At 39.2% G+C, this 18,483-nt stretch overlaps 1 protein-coding gene across 8 annotated transcripts in view; it reads right to left on the bottom strand.

Annotated features, from left to right (window-relative positions):
* CSPP1 (centrosome and spindle pole associated protein 1) overlaps positions 1-18,483 on the bottom strand; it is a 66,640-nt gene that overhangs the window by 1,487 nt on the left and 46,670 nt on the right. For all 8 annotated transcript variants that reach the window (XM_065053694.1, XM_065053700.1, XM_065053697.1 and 5 more), the window contains 8 exons: positions 17,356-17,422; positions 15,948-16,068; positions 15,101-15,246; positions 14,430-14,570; positions 8,993-9,033; positions 8,629-8,692; positions 4,186-4,295; positions 3,858-4,008 (listed from right to left, as the gene is read on the bottom strand). In XM_065053694.1, coding sequence (XP_064909766.1) covers positions 3,858-4,008; positions 4,186-4,295; positions 8,629-8,692; positions 8,993-9,033; positions 14,430-14,570; positions 15,101-15,246; positions 15,948-16,068; positions 17,356-17,422 — 841 coding nt within the window. The remainder of the gene's footprint in view (positions 1-3,857; positions 4,009-4,185; positions 4,296-8,628; positions 8,693-8,992; positions 9,034-14,429; positions 14,571-15,100; positions 15,247-15,947; positions 16,069-17,355; positions 17,423-18,483) is intronic.

Raw genomic sequence — 18,483 nt, 5'->3', positions numbered from 1 at the left:
ATAAAAATATAAAAGGATATAAGTGTATAATTTCTCTGCACTGTTCATTTTTCAGATTTGTAACATTTAATTTTTACATGTATAAAATAAAAAATAGTGCAAAACCCCCACGCCTATAGCAACTGAAAACAGTAGTTTTCTTCTTTAAAGCTGAGTCAAGTAAATGAGGAGGTTCTGGGTTGTTGGACTTTTTTAAGCTGGGCTGAAAAATGCTTGGAGACTCTGCATTGGGAAAAAAATCACAACATTTTTTCAGAAACATACTAATTCCAGGAAAAAGTAACAGATTTATATATTCTTTAGTGATTAAATATGTCACTTAAGCAATTCATAAATGTCATGTAAGTGTTTGGATGACCTTTCCAAAGTTCAGGTTTTTATTTTGCACAAAAATGATGATTATTTAAAATTTGATTTTAAAACAAAGTTTCTCTGAAGTTCTCATTATAACTCGGAAGCCAATGGTCTCAGCGTGGGTGTGAGAACCCGAGGCCCACAGAGGCAGCAGCCTGGTCTGCAGACGGGAAGGGCAGGACAGAAACCACATAATCCCACAGCCATCAGGAGCAAAGGCTCGGGTTTTGTGCCTAAGGCGGGATGCAGGTTCTAAAACAAAATGCCAAACACTTTTTGTTCCAAAACAGAACTTGGCCCTGAATCCACACGTTCTGTCACATCTCAGACATCTGATCATCCTCCAAGCTTTCTCAGTCTGGTTAAAACAGAACCTCGCTGTAACACTTGGAAAAGCAAGCAGAGCTCTCCCTCTCTCTCAGGCCCGTCACCTCTGCGTGACACTGGGTGTAAAGCTGGGTTTAAAGCTGGCAGAGGGAACCTCTTTGTCTCCTAAATCCTGGGTCAGATGAACTCGCCCATGGGCTGGAACCCACTGTTTTTACATACATAAGTTACGGTGGGATTAACAACAGGACACAGCGGGAAAAATAATACCTAAAGAAAATTCATTTTCTCTTTGCCACCTTTTCAAGAGATTTAGAAACAATAAAAATAAGGTAATGGATTTGTTTTGAGACAAACTGTGGGCTTTAAGGCCAGAAGCCTGCATTTCCACAAGTTCAACTATTGCTGCCTTCAAAGATGAAGCCATTTGGCCTGCCAGCAATCAGAGGGAAGAACAACTCTTGTGTCAGGGATAAGATCACAGTGCTCATCACCATATCAGGCTCATTCCATCCTGCTTTTAGAAAGCACAACAGATGGGCTACAGTACAAAGCTTGCTTCAGCGTGGATTTCAACACTTTGGATCCTCCATTAAAAACTGTTCTTAATTGGGGCACATGTAAAGAATTTTCTTTGGAGTTGCCACTGATAATTCACTGCTCGTATCATAAAATCATAGAATACTTTGGGTTGGAAGGCACCTTCAAAGCTCATCTAGTCCAACTCCCCTGCAATAAGCAGGGACATCTTCAACTGGATCAGGTTGCTCAGAGCCCCATCCAGCCTGGCCTTGAACGTCTCCAGGGATGGGACATCTACCACCTCTCTGGGCAACCTGGGCCAGTGTTTCACCACCCTCATCGTGAAAAATTTCTTCCTCATGTCTGGTCTGAACTCCACTCTTTTAGTTTAAAACCATCACCCCTTGTCCTGTCGTAACAGCCTCTTCTAGAAAGTCTGTCCCCATCTTTCTTATAGGCCCCTGTTAAGTACAGAAAGGCCACAATAATGTCTCCCTAGAGCCTTCTGTTCCGCAGCTGCAGGCTGGGGATAAGCAGACCTCTTTCCTTCACATGAAATACTGATTGAGAAAGTGAGTGGTGTCTGGACTCCTGCTAAACACTGACTGCTCCACCCCAAACGCTAATCTCAGTACACCCCAAACACAGCCCGCAGCACATCCTGCCCCCAGATGAGAACAAAGTCCTGCAGCATAACGGCTAAAAAGTCTCAAGCAATTTAGGCAACTTCTCTTACATACAGCGGAGTTTCAGCCACATACCTGATGTGCTCAAAGCTGTGAGAATTCTCTTCTGTACCTGAGCCTGCTCTTGTTTACACGGTTAGGAACATGCACACATTGCCTGCTGGAGAAAGGAGCTGCTGGCTTGCAGAGACTTAATTGCCTGAAGTAGTCACCAAGTCTACGTTGATGGGAATGCTTTGGATGGTTGTAAACAGAGGAGGAGGCCTGGCTCCAGTATGCACTAATTTTCCAATTAAGAAAACAATTCTAGGGTGGCCCTAGGATTCCCACATGAGTCCCATAAACTGCTGTGAACAGAGGCTCCTTACTGTGCCAACAGGATCAGCTCTTAATGTTTATCAAAGCTGGTAAATGGCCAACTCCCGGTCATTTAAAGAGAAGATAAGCAGTTCCCTAGTTATATATTTGACAGAACGGTTTTCTTGCCACAGTGTCTCTGAGGGTGGAGGAGAAATAACAGCCCAAGCTGTTAGGAAAGCAAGAGGATGCCACAGGGCTCCTATCAAACTCCTCAGGAAAAGGAATAAAAACACAGCTACTGAGGGATGATTGATGGTGCCCATGTATTCCAAAGAAAAAGTTACATACAGACGTAAATATATACGTCTACACACACACACACATAAAAATTAGATCTATCTAATGGCCAAAGCTCTGGAGACCATGACAAACACAAGGCAAACAAAGTTAAAAGTGTAGTTCACATGACATGAGGTGAAATTATAAAAGGTGAGATAGAACAAGGGCAGACAAGTAGAAGTAGTTCACATGGCAAAAATGTCTGGATGGAGTAAAATCAGTAAAGCATTAGTTTAGATCAGGTAACTACTCCTGCATTTACACAGTCCTAAAACTACATTCAGCCCTTTGAAAGCAACCATGAGGCTGCCGTGGCCACCAGTGAAAATGAGTTTGACACCCCTGGTTTAGAAAAGAAAGGAATATGAATGGGGATTTTTTTAGTGACTTAAAAATCACAGTGAGGCAGTTAAAACAAAGAAGAAAAAAAAGATGAAGTGCTGGTAAGAGCACCCACGGCAGCAGAATCAGAAAAACTGTCAGCATGTGTACTCTACGTTTATAAAAAGGATCCTGATACCGTTATTGCCTAGACAGCAAGGCAATAGCATCCTAAAAAAAGGGAGATTTCAGGCTCATATGAAAGAATGAATAGCACAAAGTATTCAACTGGGTCATAATCCCTCTGAGAAATTAAAGGCCATTAATGGTTGCCGTAACTGGTACCTCATACACAGTGTATCTACATCAGTCAGCCTGTGGAGATGCTCTGAGATAACTCCCAGAGTTTGATGCATTATATGGTCACAAGATGTACAACATAAATTCAAGTGCATATATCGTGAAAGAGGTATCAATATCAGCCTCAAATACTGAATGATCATTTACGTTAACAAAACAGTAGAAAATCCAAATTAACTAGAAACTGATTTACTTCTTTATACACCATCTTCTGGCATATCTTCATGCCAGCTGGACCAGACATCTGGCTCTCAGGAATGCCAATCAGCTCACACCACATCACCATTATCCACTCAGGAGTTCCATTTCTTGCCACTAACCCTGCAGCTGTGCAGCTGGATATCCACATCTCCCTGCCAGCGGTGACACGTCGCAGGGTTAGAAGTGGTACAGACAGGACAAGCACGAGTGGCTGATCAGACAGGAATTAGAGCATCTTTTCCTGTTATCCTCCTCTAAACTTACTCTAAAAACTTGCGCTGAAGTTTGCTGAGGAACCTCCTGCACTAGCTACAGAGCTCTGTAAATAACTCCTATGTTTGAGCCAGCTGCTCACTGTTCAACTACAAGCAGTCTATTAATATTTGTTCCTTTAATTATTGTAATTACGTTGTATTCACCACACCATCTCTGCTACACAGAGCATACCTGAGTCAGCAGATTTCGGCTGGAGCTCAGTCAGCCTGTGCAATCGTTCTTCATTCTTGCCTTTCAGCTGATCGACATCCAGGCTGAAGCTGGAGTGCAAAGAGAAGCTGTCGGGCTGCAGCGGCGGTGTCTGGCCCGGTGGAACATCCTCCTGCAGAAAACCCTCCAGTTAAACAGCATCCTTTTTAAAAGGGCAAATAGCTACATAAGCTGTAAATGTACACTCTCAGTCTCCATGTGATCTAGCCACTAAGGTACCACAGGAACTGTCTGGTGTTAGATCTGTGGCCTACCTTCATATTTAAGCCAATCCAGTTATCATACGTACAGCGCACTCCAAAGCTTTCTGCCTCATTCGTCTCCTCTCCCTTGCAGAAGGTGGAAGCTGTGGTGAAAAATCAACTTCTCTTAAGGCAGGAAACGTTTCCCCATTAGCACCTGGAAAAACAGGAGAAACCATTTGCAAAGGAATCAAAACACTAGACCCTGCTCAAACCTGTTAATGTTTTAAAATGAGCCGATACACTGTCCTTGATTTAATCACGGGAAGCAAAGGAATGTATTCATTAGGACATCTTGCATGGTCAGTAATAATCCCGATGCAGATAGAACAAGGTACCACAACAGCAGCAAGGGATGAACTTCAAGCAAAAGCAAAGCATATCTTGAGATATTCTCAATATCTTGAGATCTCTCTTACATAGAGGATACGACATCTCACATCCTGCAAATCCTTCCTTCACCATATCTTGTTTATTCCTAGACCTTTAAAGGAAATGAGTACTCAAAATAGTATCTGTGCTTGAAAGAGAGAATCTAGGCAAATCGGAGGCATAAGAAGATGAAATCATGTAATAAATTATGTGAGTAAATATGCTACATGGAATATATGTCACATGGAATGATAATGTTACATGGAATATAACATAATCAATGCCTTAATCACATACCCTTAGTCATATTTTAGCCTTTTCATGTAAGAAAATATTAGAATCTGTTAATACAAAAATAAATCACTAAATACATTGTTTATCATACCTCTATCATGTTACAGTTGAGGGAGTTTAATGTATTTCTATAATAGAAATGACCCTTAAGGTGATGTCTTTGCTTCACACTTGTTTTGTCTGTTTCCCTTGCCTTTGCTAATTCTGAAAACAACTTAAAATAAAACTGTTTCAAACAGATCATTATTTTTTCTCTCCAGGAGCAGTAACTTGGGGGCTGGTTCATGGTTCTGCCGCTGCTGGGCGGGAACAGCGGGCTCTGGGTTCCAGTTCAGCTCCCTCCAAAGATGGAGCCTCCCAGATACAGAAAAGACTCCACCACTATGAAATCCATTACAACCAGTTACTGTTTGCCACCTTTTGGAAAGGCTCCTTAGTCCAGTATGACACATTAAGTTAAATATATATATATATACAAAAATGTGTGTAAACATACCTACAAACACATACAAACACAGAGTGCTGAATAATTCTGCAGCATTTGTCTGAAATGACAGACTGTGAGATGCAACATAAACCACAACCGTGGAAAGAATAAGTTTTTCATTTCCTAGCAATCTGAAAATAAATTTGAATTTTATATTGTTCACAAGTTTCAAAGATCTCCACAGGAAACTTTAAAAGTAAGAGTTAAAGAATTCTTTTGGTTGAAAACTGAAATGTTTAGGTTTGACAAATAAATTAAATTGATATCAAGGAAGTTCAGATAAACAGGTATTTTTAAAAAATTCTTCCATATTACCAGTTGTTTTTTCCCTAGAAATAAAATTTGTATTGCACTGTCCCAGCTCCACCAAAGGCACTCACGCTCTTATCTCAAATGTTTCAAGTAAAAAAATCAAAGCATAATTTTGAAATGGTATACGGCTAACAAGCCACTTATCATAATTCCAATCACAAGACCAGTTGAACTTTATTATATTCAAAACAGTGCTGTTACTCAGAGCACTAAAAAATTGTTTAATCATGTGAATTTATCACAACAAAGTCCAAGCTAAAGAAGAATTTATTCGCACCTTTAGTGTAAGATGCCACCCGCTCCTTTTAAGCATTGATCACTCAGATCCCGCTACGCAGATGCGCTTTCAAATCACTGCATTAACACTAACAAACTCTGGGGTTCCAAGTGAGGCAAAGAAAATGAAAAATAAATTAATAAACCTCTTTATTCCTAAGTGTCTCAGATTTCTGAGCCCCAGGAGATAAATTCGTTTGTAATGTTAACATCTATTAAAAAATTGAGTTACATTTTAAACCCACATCAAAAAAAAAAGGTAGTCTTATGCTCTTCTTAGCAAATGAAAAATGTTGTGAAAATATACCACAAGCATTTCACAAAAGAGTCTCAGGCAGTGTGAGCAGCACAATTCACAGAGACGGCAGCCTGCAGATAATGAGTTCTTATTTTTCATTTCAGGGATGGAAGTCACCAGATTCATATTCAGAATTTTAATAGCTATTTATAAAGTCCAAATACTGCAAAAGGTAACAATGTTATAGTTGGTGCCTACAGCTCATATTGGGGAATATGCTTTTCATCACAGTCATAAATGAACTGGGGAAAAAAAGAAAAAGAAAAAAAAGGGGGGTTGAATACAATCATAAACTCACTCCATTACTTCATTGAGCAGCAAGAATCAGCTGGATGGGGAGAAGACAAGAGGAGAGAGGACTATAAATGTCATGAACCTTGTGAAAGTGTTGAATAAAACCACGGAGCACCCCATTACACAGGAGGCAGCTTCAGAGCAGATGACAGGAGACGGTTCACAGAAGGGGTAGTGTGGAAATCCGTCCACACAATACTGCTGATGGTAAACAACTAGAGGGATACAAAAATGCTGATTCTGATTCCTGAAAGACAAGCTGTTAGAGACCCAGCGTAGAGACACTTACTAAATGCAAACCGCAGCTTGTGAGCCAGGAAGCCCCCGAGCTGGAAGCCGCTGGAGGCTGGGAGAGCCCTGGCAGTGCCGCTCCACGCTGTGCTGCTCCTCATCCTCTGCCTTGTGTGCCTGTTCTGGTGACTATTAGACACAGGGGTTTTGGCCAGATTGTAGTCTGATGGACTCTCGTTAAACATCCTTTCATTATTTGGGCAGTATATAAGCAATAGTGTTTTCTAATGTGAGGAAGAATGTATTGCAGACTACAGAGGATACCGAACTATAGAATCATTTTGGTTAGAAGAGACCCTCAAGACCATCGAGTCCAACCATTAGCCTAACTCTGGCACTGAACGGTGTCCCTGAGAACCTGATCTATACATCTTTAAGCACCTCCAGGGACGGTGACTCCACGACTTCCCTGGGCAACCGTTCCAATGTCTGACAACCTTTTCCATGAAGAATTTTTTCCTGATATCCAATCTGAACCTCCCCTGGCGCCACTTGAGGCCATTTCCTCTCATCCTATCACTTGCTACTTGGGAGAAGAGACCAACCCCCTCCATGCTGCAATCTCCTTTCAGGTAGCTGTAGACAGCGATAAGGTCTCCCCTCAGCCTCCTTTTCTCCAGGCTGAACAGCCCCAGTTCCCTCAGCTGCTCCTCATCAGACTTGTGCTCCAGGCCCCTCACCAGCCTCATTGCCCTTCTCTGAACTGTCTCCAGCACCCGATTCAAATGCACTGAACAGCCTGAAAGGCCCATTCCGTGCCTTCCCCTGCCTGGTTCTACCCTGTGCTGCGGGACTTGCATGGTAACAGAATCAGCTCGAATACATTTCCAATTCTGCTTTTGAATAAAGCAAGAGATAACAATCATCAGTACACAGAAACACATCTAGTTTCATTAAAAAGCACTTGCAGGAATCTACTGCATCTCCCCTACAGAGAAGAATAAAACCTTGTAAGATTATTTCCCATAGATGACTGAAGAGATTTTCAAGGCACTGCAATGCCTACTAATGGAAAATCAATGCGGACAGGCCTGAGCTGGTTGGGTTTTTAAAAAAAAAAAGAAGCGTTAAAGTAAGTTCTGACCTTATTATTTCTAGTGACTGGAAACAAAACACATCTGAAACAGCACTTTACATCCATGCATATAAAGGTTGAATAAAGGGACAAAAGACAATAAGATATACAGTGCTCTATGTAAAAATCTTAAGAAAACTAAAAATCATCTGCTTCACGTGATTAAGAAGTGATAATGTTTACAAGTACAAAGTTGCAAGTTATGTGAAATGAAGGAATGTGTGAACAGCAGAAAAGTGAGTAATTGCGAATGAATCACTATTTTATACCTATATTATCATACTTAAAAATCAAGCATGCTTGTAAAACAAATCAAAAGTTCAATGAATTGCTGGCTCTTAACACCTTTACATTTCACAGTGGACAGCTCATAACTGTAAGCTGTGATTGCTAATAATTATTTTGTTTGCTGCAGAACAACAAAAGAGCATTGGACATTCTACCACTGCAACGCATTTGATGAACAAATATTTGCTTTTCCTTATCTAAAGCTGGCAAGATGTCAAAAAAGGTTCCTTGACAAGGCCAACATCCCCACCAGAGCACAAAGTGCACAGAAAGATGCCTTCTCATGGAAAACGTGAAGTGATGTAAGGCGAGTATTGCAGTACAATTCCATAAAAGATTTGCATTTTCATTTGGAGCCATAATTTTCTAACACTTTAAAACAATCCCTATAGTTATACCCACTGCAACTTTTAAAACAGCAATAATCATTTTAGAGACATATCATTAGATTCAATGACATGCTTGTACACTCATAATGTGGTTAAAGGGAGGAATAAACTCACCAATAAAAGCGCTATCCGACTCCAACAGTGAATTTTTCAAGAATTCATTAGATGCATTCCTGAACTACAAAAATGAAGCAGAAAACATGCAAATTCAGATGCCTCAATGTCTTTCTGGGGCCAAATCATAATTAAAGTAAATTAATTGCCAGACTTCTGCAAAGCAAACAGCAGCTCTACAGTTTTCTTTGCTATTCTTGATGACTATAAAAAACCCCACATTTTAAAATACTTCATGTTTTCTTTAAGCATTAGCGTTTGCTGGGTTTTACTTTCCTGTAGTAACCCCATTTGATGAAATTGCCTTCACATAGCAACTGTTGTGGCAAAGTAATATAATAAACAAGAACTGTTTTATTCTTACCAGTCTCATGGTTTGTGGGTTACCGCCAGAAGCAGAATCATCTTGATCAACAAGAACCACACAGACAACGGACAAAAATTAACATAAAACCAGTTAATTGTAAAACATATCAAAGTTTGATCAGCATATTATTACAAAAAAGTAAGACTACTACACATTACCACTTTAAAATTACACACTTTTAAAATGAATAATTTAAAAATATTTGCGTGCAATGTTAATTCCAGTTCCTTTATGTCAATTTAAGTAGAATCAGAGAAATCAAACAGAATTCAGCAGTGTATTATTTTAAGAACACTGAGCATGAGCAAGCCTTTCTTAAGGCTGGATTCACCAATCTCTTCAGAAGTGCAAACATACTTTTCACAGTAGAACTATATTGTTCATCACTAATAAAAATCAGCCGCTTTCCCTCTTGTTCATAACCTGATTTATTACCCCACAAAAAGGAAGCATAACTATTTTTGTGGCTACTGAAAACCAGTTTTTTTTTAAGAAGGTAAAAATCACACTTCATTAAATGCTCAAATCGCACTAAATTGTGCTGAATTCTGAAAAGTTCTCTATATTGCAACAGTCAGAACTACTTTTGTGCTACGTTTACAACAATAGTGTAAACACTCATTATAGAAAGGTCACGTCCAAGTGTTGACTGATTAATGTGAAAAGCAGCAGTTTGCGGGAAGGCAGCATGGTTTAAGCCATCAAAGCAACACATTAGGGCACACTTTCTTTCATTTACCCTCTTACGTTTCGTTTGTTGATACCCCAAGATTTTTATTATTTGACTTAACGCATCCTAAACAAGATCCAGTCACACAGGTAGCAAGACTTTTTTTTACATTATATATTCTACACACAGCTGGAACATGGTACTGAGAAAACACACCAGATCTAACTTCAGATGACAAAGCACTTAAACAGAACCTGCTTTCCAAAGCATAACCAAGAACCTGAAGTCGATGGCCTTCTAACTATGATAAAGATTGTCCTCTCTTCCCTAGCATAGGCATTTTGGTTTTCTTGCCATCATCTTCACATATTAAATTTTATATGTCACATATTTTCCTTATATTAAAAACATTTGTGATTAAAAAAGAGTGGAAGCTAATGGTATTCAACATCCCAGTAACTGCAGGTGCTAAACTGCAATATTTAAACTCCATCTAAACTCCAAATCTAGGACACAAAAAAACCCAATACTGGCAAGAAAGCTCTCTAATTTACCAATTTCTGTTTCAACCTGGTATGATCCAAGTAGAACAAACCAATACTGTATCAAATTTCAAAACTTTGAGAGCTAAAAATAAGTGATATCTTCCATAGTTAGGGATCACCTGAGTCCTGTATTTTCTGACCCCCCCTTTAGTTTTCACCATTATTTTCAGTGGTCTGTCAAGAGCTAGACAAAGGGAGTCAGGAGTCTCATTAACACATAGATAAGCTAAACATGACAACTGTTTTGTATTTAAAACCCACGGATACTCAAAAAATATTTATTCTATATTCCAAAGACCTGTTTGCCAGGAACAGGCATGTTTGTGCAGCAGTACTTATATCAACAGAACTCCAGACTAATGATGTTCTCCCCTAAGCGGGATGTCTCACCAGCCAGACTGACTGGCACGAAGGATGCGGTGTCAAAACAAACTCTTGCCAGGTGAAATCAGTTCTCTTGGCTCCTGTCAGGGTGCAACAATCCCAGCAGGAGGCTGCAGAAAGCCCCAAGCGTCAATGTAGGCTCAACACGCTGAGCACAGCGCAGCTGCAGCTTTCAAAGAGGTTGAGAGGTTCAACTAGACAGTGATCACTTCACAGAGGAAAGTACTTGTCTATGGGTAAAAACCACCACCCCTGGAGAGTACTGAGAACCATTCTGAATGTTAATCTAATAGGACCCCACGCACACTGGAAATGCAAAGAAGCAGAACTGAAGTCACTCTCTTATTTGGTTAAAGTCTTCTTCAAATAAAATACTTAGTAAGTTTTTATTTATTGCATTTCTGCCTAGCAAAAGTCTTTAGCATGTAGGTGACCTTCTGTCTAGCATCAAAAAGCACAGCACATGGGCTGTCACTCCTCCTGGACAGACAACCAGTCCATTCCCAACACACTACTCCAGTCAAGCAGAGGCCAGCGCTGCAGCACATGGAACCTGCTCCTGTGCCTTTCGCCTTTCCCTCCTATCCCCCAAAATAACAGTCACCCAGAACGCTGCAAAAGACTGCCTTATTTATAGGGACATAGCAAGCATTTAAATAATTCGGGATATTTTAAAAAATCATTAATTTCTCATGTTATAGTTCCCTTAATAGTTCACATAGTTGTCTTTTACATAAAGACAAAAAAAAAATATATTAGAGGGTAAACAGTATATAAAGCATGTAAGGTAAAGAACACTTATATACAGGCAGGCCTTTGCCACTACAGTCTATAATATGACGTTTCACCCACAATACAAAAATACATATAGCTTTAATTCATCTTGCTTTCTGCCTTTAAATCAGACAATAAAACCACTCATCTATCTTCTGTGAGAGAAAGACGATGAAGCTGTCTCTGAGGAAAATAAACTGGAAACAGAGATGTACATGGCAACTAATTCTCTTGCTCAGTACACAGTGATAGACTATAAAGTTAAATGATGTTGTAAAACAGTAGAAGAGAGAAAGAGAGACGAAAAGCTGCAAGGATCCTCTATAAGCACCAGTGGAAAAGAACTTTAAAAATCAGTTGCTTATCTACCAACTAATCTAAATTGTCAAAGGAAATGCCTCATTAGGTTGTCACCATGTAAGCCTGCATTATACATTAAGCATTGGCATATATCTAAAATGACTGCTTATCCTTAAAATCAATGAAAAAAGGCAAATTTGCTTTCTAGCTGGTGGAGGCTCCTCTCCAGACAACATTAAATTAAAGCCTTCTCAGACTGGCCTATTGAAAAATATTCTAGTGGCGGAAAACTGAACCCAAAACCAAACCCCACACAGATCTTAGCTGAAGACAGTGAATTATTTTTCACCATTTCAGTCAATCTCACAAGGAAGACAACCCTATACATTCAATTTAGACATGAAATGGTATTTAGGAAATTGTAATTAACACAGAAGGTGGTACAGATATGCTTACTGCCAACTGCAATGTTAGGTATCCATAAGCAATGCCGTACACATGGCTTGATGACCAGCACATTGATCCAGGATGGAGTAGGAATCATCTTCAGCACTCACCAGGTTACCAAACAAAACACTCTACAAGTATAATAACTCTCACCCTTCTCATCTTGGTATCAATTTTGTTTATCTTACTCATGTACGTGTCTATTAACATGTAATGCAAACAAGCTTCAAAGCACAACCAGTGATAAGAAGAGGCATCCACTTTTCCTAAAGCACCATGGAAAGGTGTCACTATTTTCCTTTCCTGTGTATTTGGGTTTTTCAAAATTTCACCTCATCTCTAAGGTTAAAAAGGTCTAAGGAGCAATCTGAAGTTGTGCTGAGTGTCTGTGGCAAGGGAGGCTGCAGGGATGGCTGTTGTGAGAATCACAGAACCATTTGAGTCGGAAGGGACTTTCAAAGGTCATCTAGTCCAACCCCCCCTGCAATGAGCAGGGACATCTTCAACTAGATCAGGTTGCTCAGAGCCTTGTCCAGCCTGGCGTGGAATGTCTCCAGGGATGGAGCATCTACCACCTCTCTGGGCCACCTATGGGCTGCCCTGTGCTGGACAGATCTGGTACCACAACTGACCCACCGCAGGACACAGCTGAGCCCATCAGACTAACTTGTGGTGCCTCTGTGAAAACGTATTTAAGAAAGGGCAAAACAAAGTACAGCAGTGAGGACAGAAGTGTGAGAAATTGTCCTGTAGACACTGAGGTCAGAGAAGACAGAGGGGAAGGAGGAGCTCCAGGTGCTGAAGCAGTTTCCCCTGCAGCCCTGGAGGAGCCCATCATGGAGCAGATGGAATAGTGGAAAACGACAGGAGCAGCAAAGAGAAACTGCTGTGTCCTGACGGTAATTCCCCCCTATCCTGGCCTGACATCGCCCATCGCTTCACCGAAGGGACTGAGCATAACCTGGGCTGGTATCAAGGAAGGGGAGCAGGGGTGTTGGCAGAAAAAGAATGAAGCTGGGCATGGGAAATGGGGTAGAAAAGGTGTGGTTTAGATGTTTGTTGTTTGTTTCTCACTACTCAAAATCAGTAATTATTTATTTAAATTGATAATAATGAGGTTAATTTTCCCCAAGTCAAGTCTGTTTTGCCCACAGCAGCAATAGGTAAGCAATCTCCATGTCTGTACCTTGGCCAACAAGCTTTACTGCTGTTTCCCCAACATTTTCCCCCATTCTCACCAAGGAGCATGAGTGAGGGGGTGTGAGTAGAGGATCAGCTGGGTGGGAGTCTGCCTGCGAGCCCAGGCTAAGCCCCCACACAAATAAAGTTCCCTCCTCTTCAAAAGTTTCATTAGGCCAGGCTGAATTACAGTGACAAACACTTCTCTGAGAAATTTGTATCTTGCACTCAAAACTGAGCTCATGTGTATAGCTGCATCTGCAGCTTTTGGCAAGGCTGAAGCAACTCTCATGATACTTTTAAATAACATCTAAAATAACTCAAGATACTGCTCTTTCATCACTGTTCATAAAAGATATCTGAATGAACGTCACATTTGGAGTTAAGTGCAGCATAAAATCATTACATTTGTTTTTCACTGCTTCTGCAATACACAGCAAAAATAGTGTGCTATGTTAAGATGTTGATGTTTCACTATATTAGCATGATCTCTATCAGGCAATACAAGCAACATTTCATTCTAGAACCTCAAGCTAGTGATGATATCCTACATGTGGTTTCTAAAGCAAAGCCTGTTTATGGATACAGATTTCCGAAACTTTGAAATAGTCAGCTCAAGACTATGGAAATAAAATAAATTGAATCCATTACAGGAGATCAAGGTGAAGACACAATAGCTGCAATTTAACTAGTTCACAGTTTCACAGTCATCAACTTCCTCAGTGAGAACCAAAGAAATGCCACGAGGAACTTACCTGCTAACACTTCTATCACAAATCAGCTGAAGATTTTTACTGCTCTGTAGTTTTCTTTAAGAAACAGTAACCAAACTACTTTTCTCTTCCATTTGTCTCAAGTATGAAGAACTCGTTAAGTTACTTTCAGGGAACCAAAGGGAAACAGTCCCAGTAATTTACAAAAAAAAAAAAATTAAAAAAAAACAAACCAAACCAATTTTTTTTATGCTTTGCCTTATGACAGAATTTCAGCATTTTGGTGTTTTACTATTTTGTACTGCAGTGCTGACACTGAACTTGAAAGAAGTAAAACTGGAGTTGGTGTTTTTAACTCTTATCAAATAGAAAAACAAACAAACAAAAATCATTTCAATTATCTCAGACCATTCATTCCTTACCTTCTGTTTCCCTCCTCATTCTCATTCTGTCAAGTTTCTTCTGCTGCTCCCTCAACAGTGCCTGCTGTTGAATCTCTAGGGTCTGGTCATCTTTTGGAGGATCAGGATACATGTGCCTCACGCCCATACGCGTTTCAGAATCTACAGCAAAGATATGAAATTTAAATTTTTCCCTAAACTAACATTTCTGAAAAACATTTTTGAAGAACCAGCTACACACACAAAGTCATTAAAAAAAATCGCAACAATGGCCAAGAGGATGAGCCACTTTAGCAATGATTATACAGTTTTCTATATTAAAAAAATACATTTTCTGGAAAGGAGAAACAGAAACAGATACAGAATCATATTTTGTTGGTGGGTAAGAAAATCAAATTCACTGTGCTTTCAGTAACATCATAATATCAAATGGAAAATGAAGTTTAAGAAGCAAGGACTGGAAGCTACAGAAGTCCTCTGAGTGATAACTCAGCATTACAATTGTGTCCACTTGTAGAAATGGCCACACAGAGACACAGACACACATACATAATGTTGTCCACAGAATATGGTGTGTGTGGGTAACAGCTGTGAAGAGGCTGAGTCTTACTTTTAAGTCCCAGGTGGTGTGGAAGATGGAGGAAAAGATGTTTCACTGCCTTTATTCATGAATAACAATAAGATCTACCTGCCTTTGTATTTAAGTTCATTAAAGTCCCAAATATTCTGTATATTGACGGGATCTTGTGCCTCCTTTGATGAGGGTCGCCTTACTGGAGCCTGCATGCGAAGCCTGGCCATCTCAAATATGTCCTTTGGATTTTTCTCTCTCCTCACTCTTGAGAAGTTTGTAAAACAAGCAGAATATAATTTAACACTGTAATATTAATGAGTTGGATGGAAACACAAATACTGATAAAGGTCACATCTTTTATCCTTAAATAAAGCTATCAAAGCAGGAAAATAAATTTGAAAGTCATGACACTGCATATTGTGTTATAAAAAGGGATAACCTACTTAAAATTAAAAAAACCTCATACTTTATGGAGTGGAACTAAGACTGATGATCCGATGAGACTTTTCCAACTAATTGGTATGATTAACTAATACATTTTGGAAGTAAACCAATTTCTTTTAAGTAAAAAGGACATGAATTTCAATAAGAAAGTACTACCACAGCACTATGCTATTCATAAGCATATTCATCAGCAGTAGCACGGCAGTTTACAGGCACAAATTATGCCCTAGGAAAAAAGGTAATGAGATAAAATTCTGCCTTAGGCATCTGTTTCGGACCACTGTCCAAGACAGAGTATTGCAACTTCCAACCTTATCAGTTCAGTCTCTTACACTAAACGTTAGTAAGGTTCTTGGAAAAAACCCCATACACATAAGAAAAAATGAAGAAAATTTTATGTACAAGTTCTATCTTTATATTTTCATTTCACTTATGTATATTTGCCAACTAATACTGGCTACTAATACACATTGAGTTCCTGTGCAAAATCTAACTTTTAAAACGTAAGATTAAATTCTTACCGGGTAATGGGTATATCATCATCACTGGCCACATTTAGCAACTGTTCTTGCAGTCGCTTCTCTTCACTACGAAGCTGTTTTCTCATCTCTGATAATTCATTTATCACATTCTTTCTTTCCTCTGGAATTTAACACAAATAATTTTAAAATAAAGAGCGTCAGAGACACTTCTCTGCCTCGCTTATAAATCTAAATTGGAAAAAAGAAAAGAGAGACGACTAATTGTTAATTAAAACCAGGATTATACAATCACAAGAATCGCAGCATTTCATACACTAGATATTAGGCCAGAGTTGTATTTTGAGACAGCACAAGGACCAGATCCCTTGAACAGCAGAAAGCATCCAAGCTTCAATGGAAATGTTTTGCCGTATTTAAAAAAGGAAAAGCTATGAAATACCAGCACTGCTAGTAAATAGCCTTATTTTGCAATTAGCCAATCTACACAGTCCTGGGAGTCCCAGAGGCAGATGACAGGAATCAAGGTGGTATCAGCAGGCACACAACCTCATTTCTTTTTCCTGACTCAAAAGTAGGATATCTGTCTGCTCAGTGCAGACTCTTAAGTGTTCAGGAGTTCTAACTTCAACACTTATTTTTGGTATGTGCTTGTGTTGACTTTTTAGACCTACTTTGGGTCTAAGCTGGTTTTTCTGTGGTGAGGACAGCATTCCTTCACAAGTTAAAACAGTTTTGTAAATTCCTTATTTTCCAAATAACACAATAATAATTTGCTATTTTACTGACTTTTAGTCTGAGTCCAGAACCTAGCAGGCAAGCAAGTTTTACTAGCTTAAATCTTCAAACACCAGATTTAATGCATATGTCTTCATTTCTGCCATAGCAGCTGGTCATGAGACCAAAAAAAGAAGAAAAATTACTGCTTTCCAGCCACATATTGCCAAGATAACTAACATATCAAGAGCAGAATAGACCCTCCCAGCATGTCTGAGTTTTAAAACCACCAGTGAAAGCTAAGAGGAATGAGCAGAGGATCAGACAGATTAACAAAGGCAAGTAGAATTTAAGAGTTAGGACTGCAATGCTTTACACATTGTTGGTCCAACCCATTACTCAGCCAATGCAAAACTCTCCCATTCTGCAATGTTCTGGTCACAGTGGTCACCGCTGTCCTGACTGAAAGATTGGCACTTCCCATGTGGACTCTTCCATTATGAGAGTTTTTACAAAAGTATTTCCTGATGAAGACTCATAAGAAATGCATTTTTGTTTTGTATTAATACTTCAGGCATACCATTCTAATCCACTGATAATATTAAGGCAGAGAGAATGCTCACATAGAAATGCAAACTTTATAAGACATTCCTTCGCAGGCAAGAAAGAGAACTGTAATTGAGAATGATTTCGTTGTAACACAAAGTGAGCTTGCAATAAAGACAACACCTACCGAATGCACGCAACTGATTTCTTCTAGCAGGGACCGGAGGAGAGGGAACCCTCGGTCGTGGAGGATCCTAGTGGTCATAACAAATAGGAAATGTTTATATGTCAAAGGAAGAAAATGTAGCAGACATAAGTACATTTTATTTCCTTATTTTATGTTCCATTTAAATTAACTACCAATACTACTGGAAGACAGAATAGTAACCTTACAGGTTGTTAATGCCTGAGGTTATTTTAAATCTGATCTTTAAATGCGTAATCCAAATTACTATTCTAACTATCATGCACTATTCAGAGATCTAGACAAAGCTACACCAAGTACTGCAAAGATACAGAAATAAACTGACCTTCCTCCAGATCATTCTTAACATTTAGGGAAAGCAATAGGTTTAAATACGGTTTAAAGTTCTACTGGACGTTTTCTGAAACTGCGCTATGAAGTATTTTGCTGAATTATCCTTTTCATGTTACATTCATTTTTTAAATTTTTAGCCCAGTTCATACAGATAGCTGGTAAAAAAAATATTTCAAATAAAAAGTCAGAAGTGTAGCCTGAGATTCAAATACCATCAACAATTATTTCATCTACTTTCCACAGGAGATATTTATTTCTTTTAAAAAATCACCCCAGGGAATATTAAATCAAGTGAAAGAAATGAGTGGTCTTGGGGCCACCACTGTAACTCATTCATGATGCAAAGAAGAAAAAGAAGTGTGTTAGGAGTTATAATCTTTTTGTACCTTCAAAAAAATAAAACAATGACGTCTGTAGGTAGGAATCAACATGAAACTTCATGTCTGATTTAAGTTCTTCTCTGAGTGCACACAATGAGTTTCTAGATTAGATGTAAACTTTCTTATCTTAAACCTTGAGATCGCTTACCCTCGGTAAACTGAGTCTACGTGCAAAACTGAGGTGCTCATCTCTACAGAAAACGTGCATGCGGGGAAAAAAAATTAAAATGACACACCCCCAAAAATGTCTTCAATACTTTGAATAAAACTGAACATTAAATTTCAGAGCCACAAGACTGGCTCGCATAAAGAGTGTCTGCAAGTATTCATGGTATTCTAGTAATAAACGGGCAAACATTAAAAACCAGGTAGGATTTCATACACTGCACTGTTTTAA

Source organism: Columba livia, chromosome 2, assembly GCF_036013475.1.
Source record: "Columba livia isolate bColLiv1 breed racing homer chromosome 2, bColLiv1.pat.W.v2, whole genome shotgun sequence".
Taxonomy (NCBI): domain Eukaryota; kingdom Metazoa; phylum Chordata; class Aves; order Columbiformes; family Columbidae; genus Columba; species Columba livia.
Note: the sequence above shows the minus strand (reverse complement) of the source record. Positions and strands in the feature narration are given on the sequence as shown.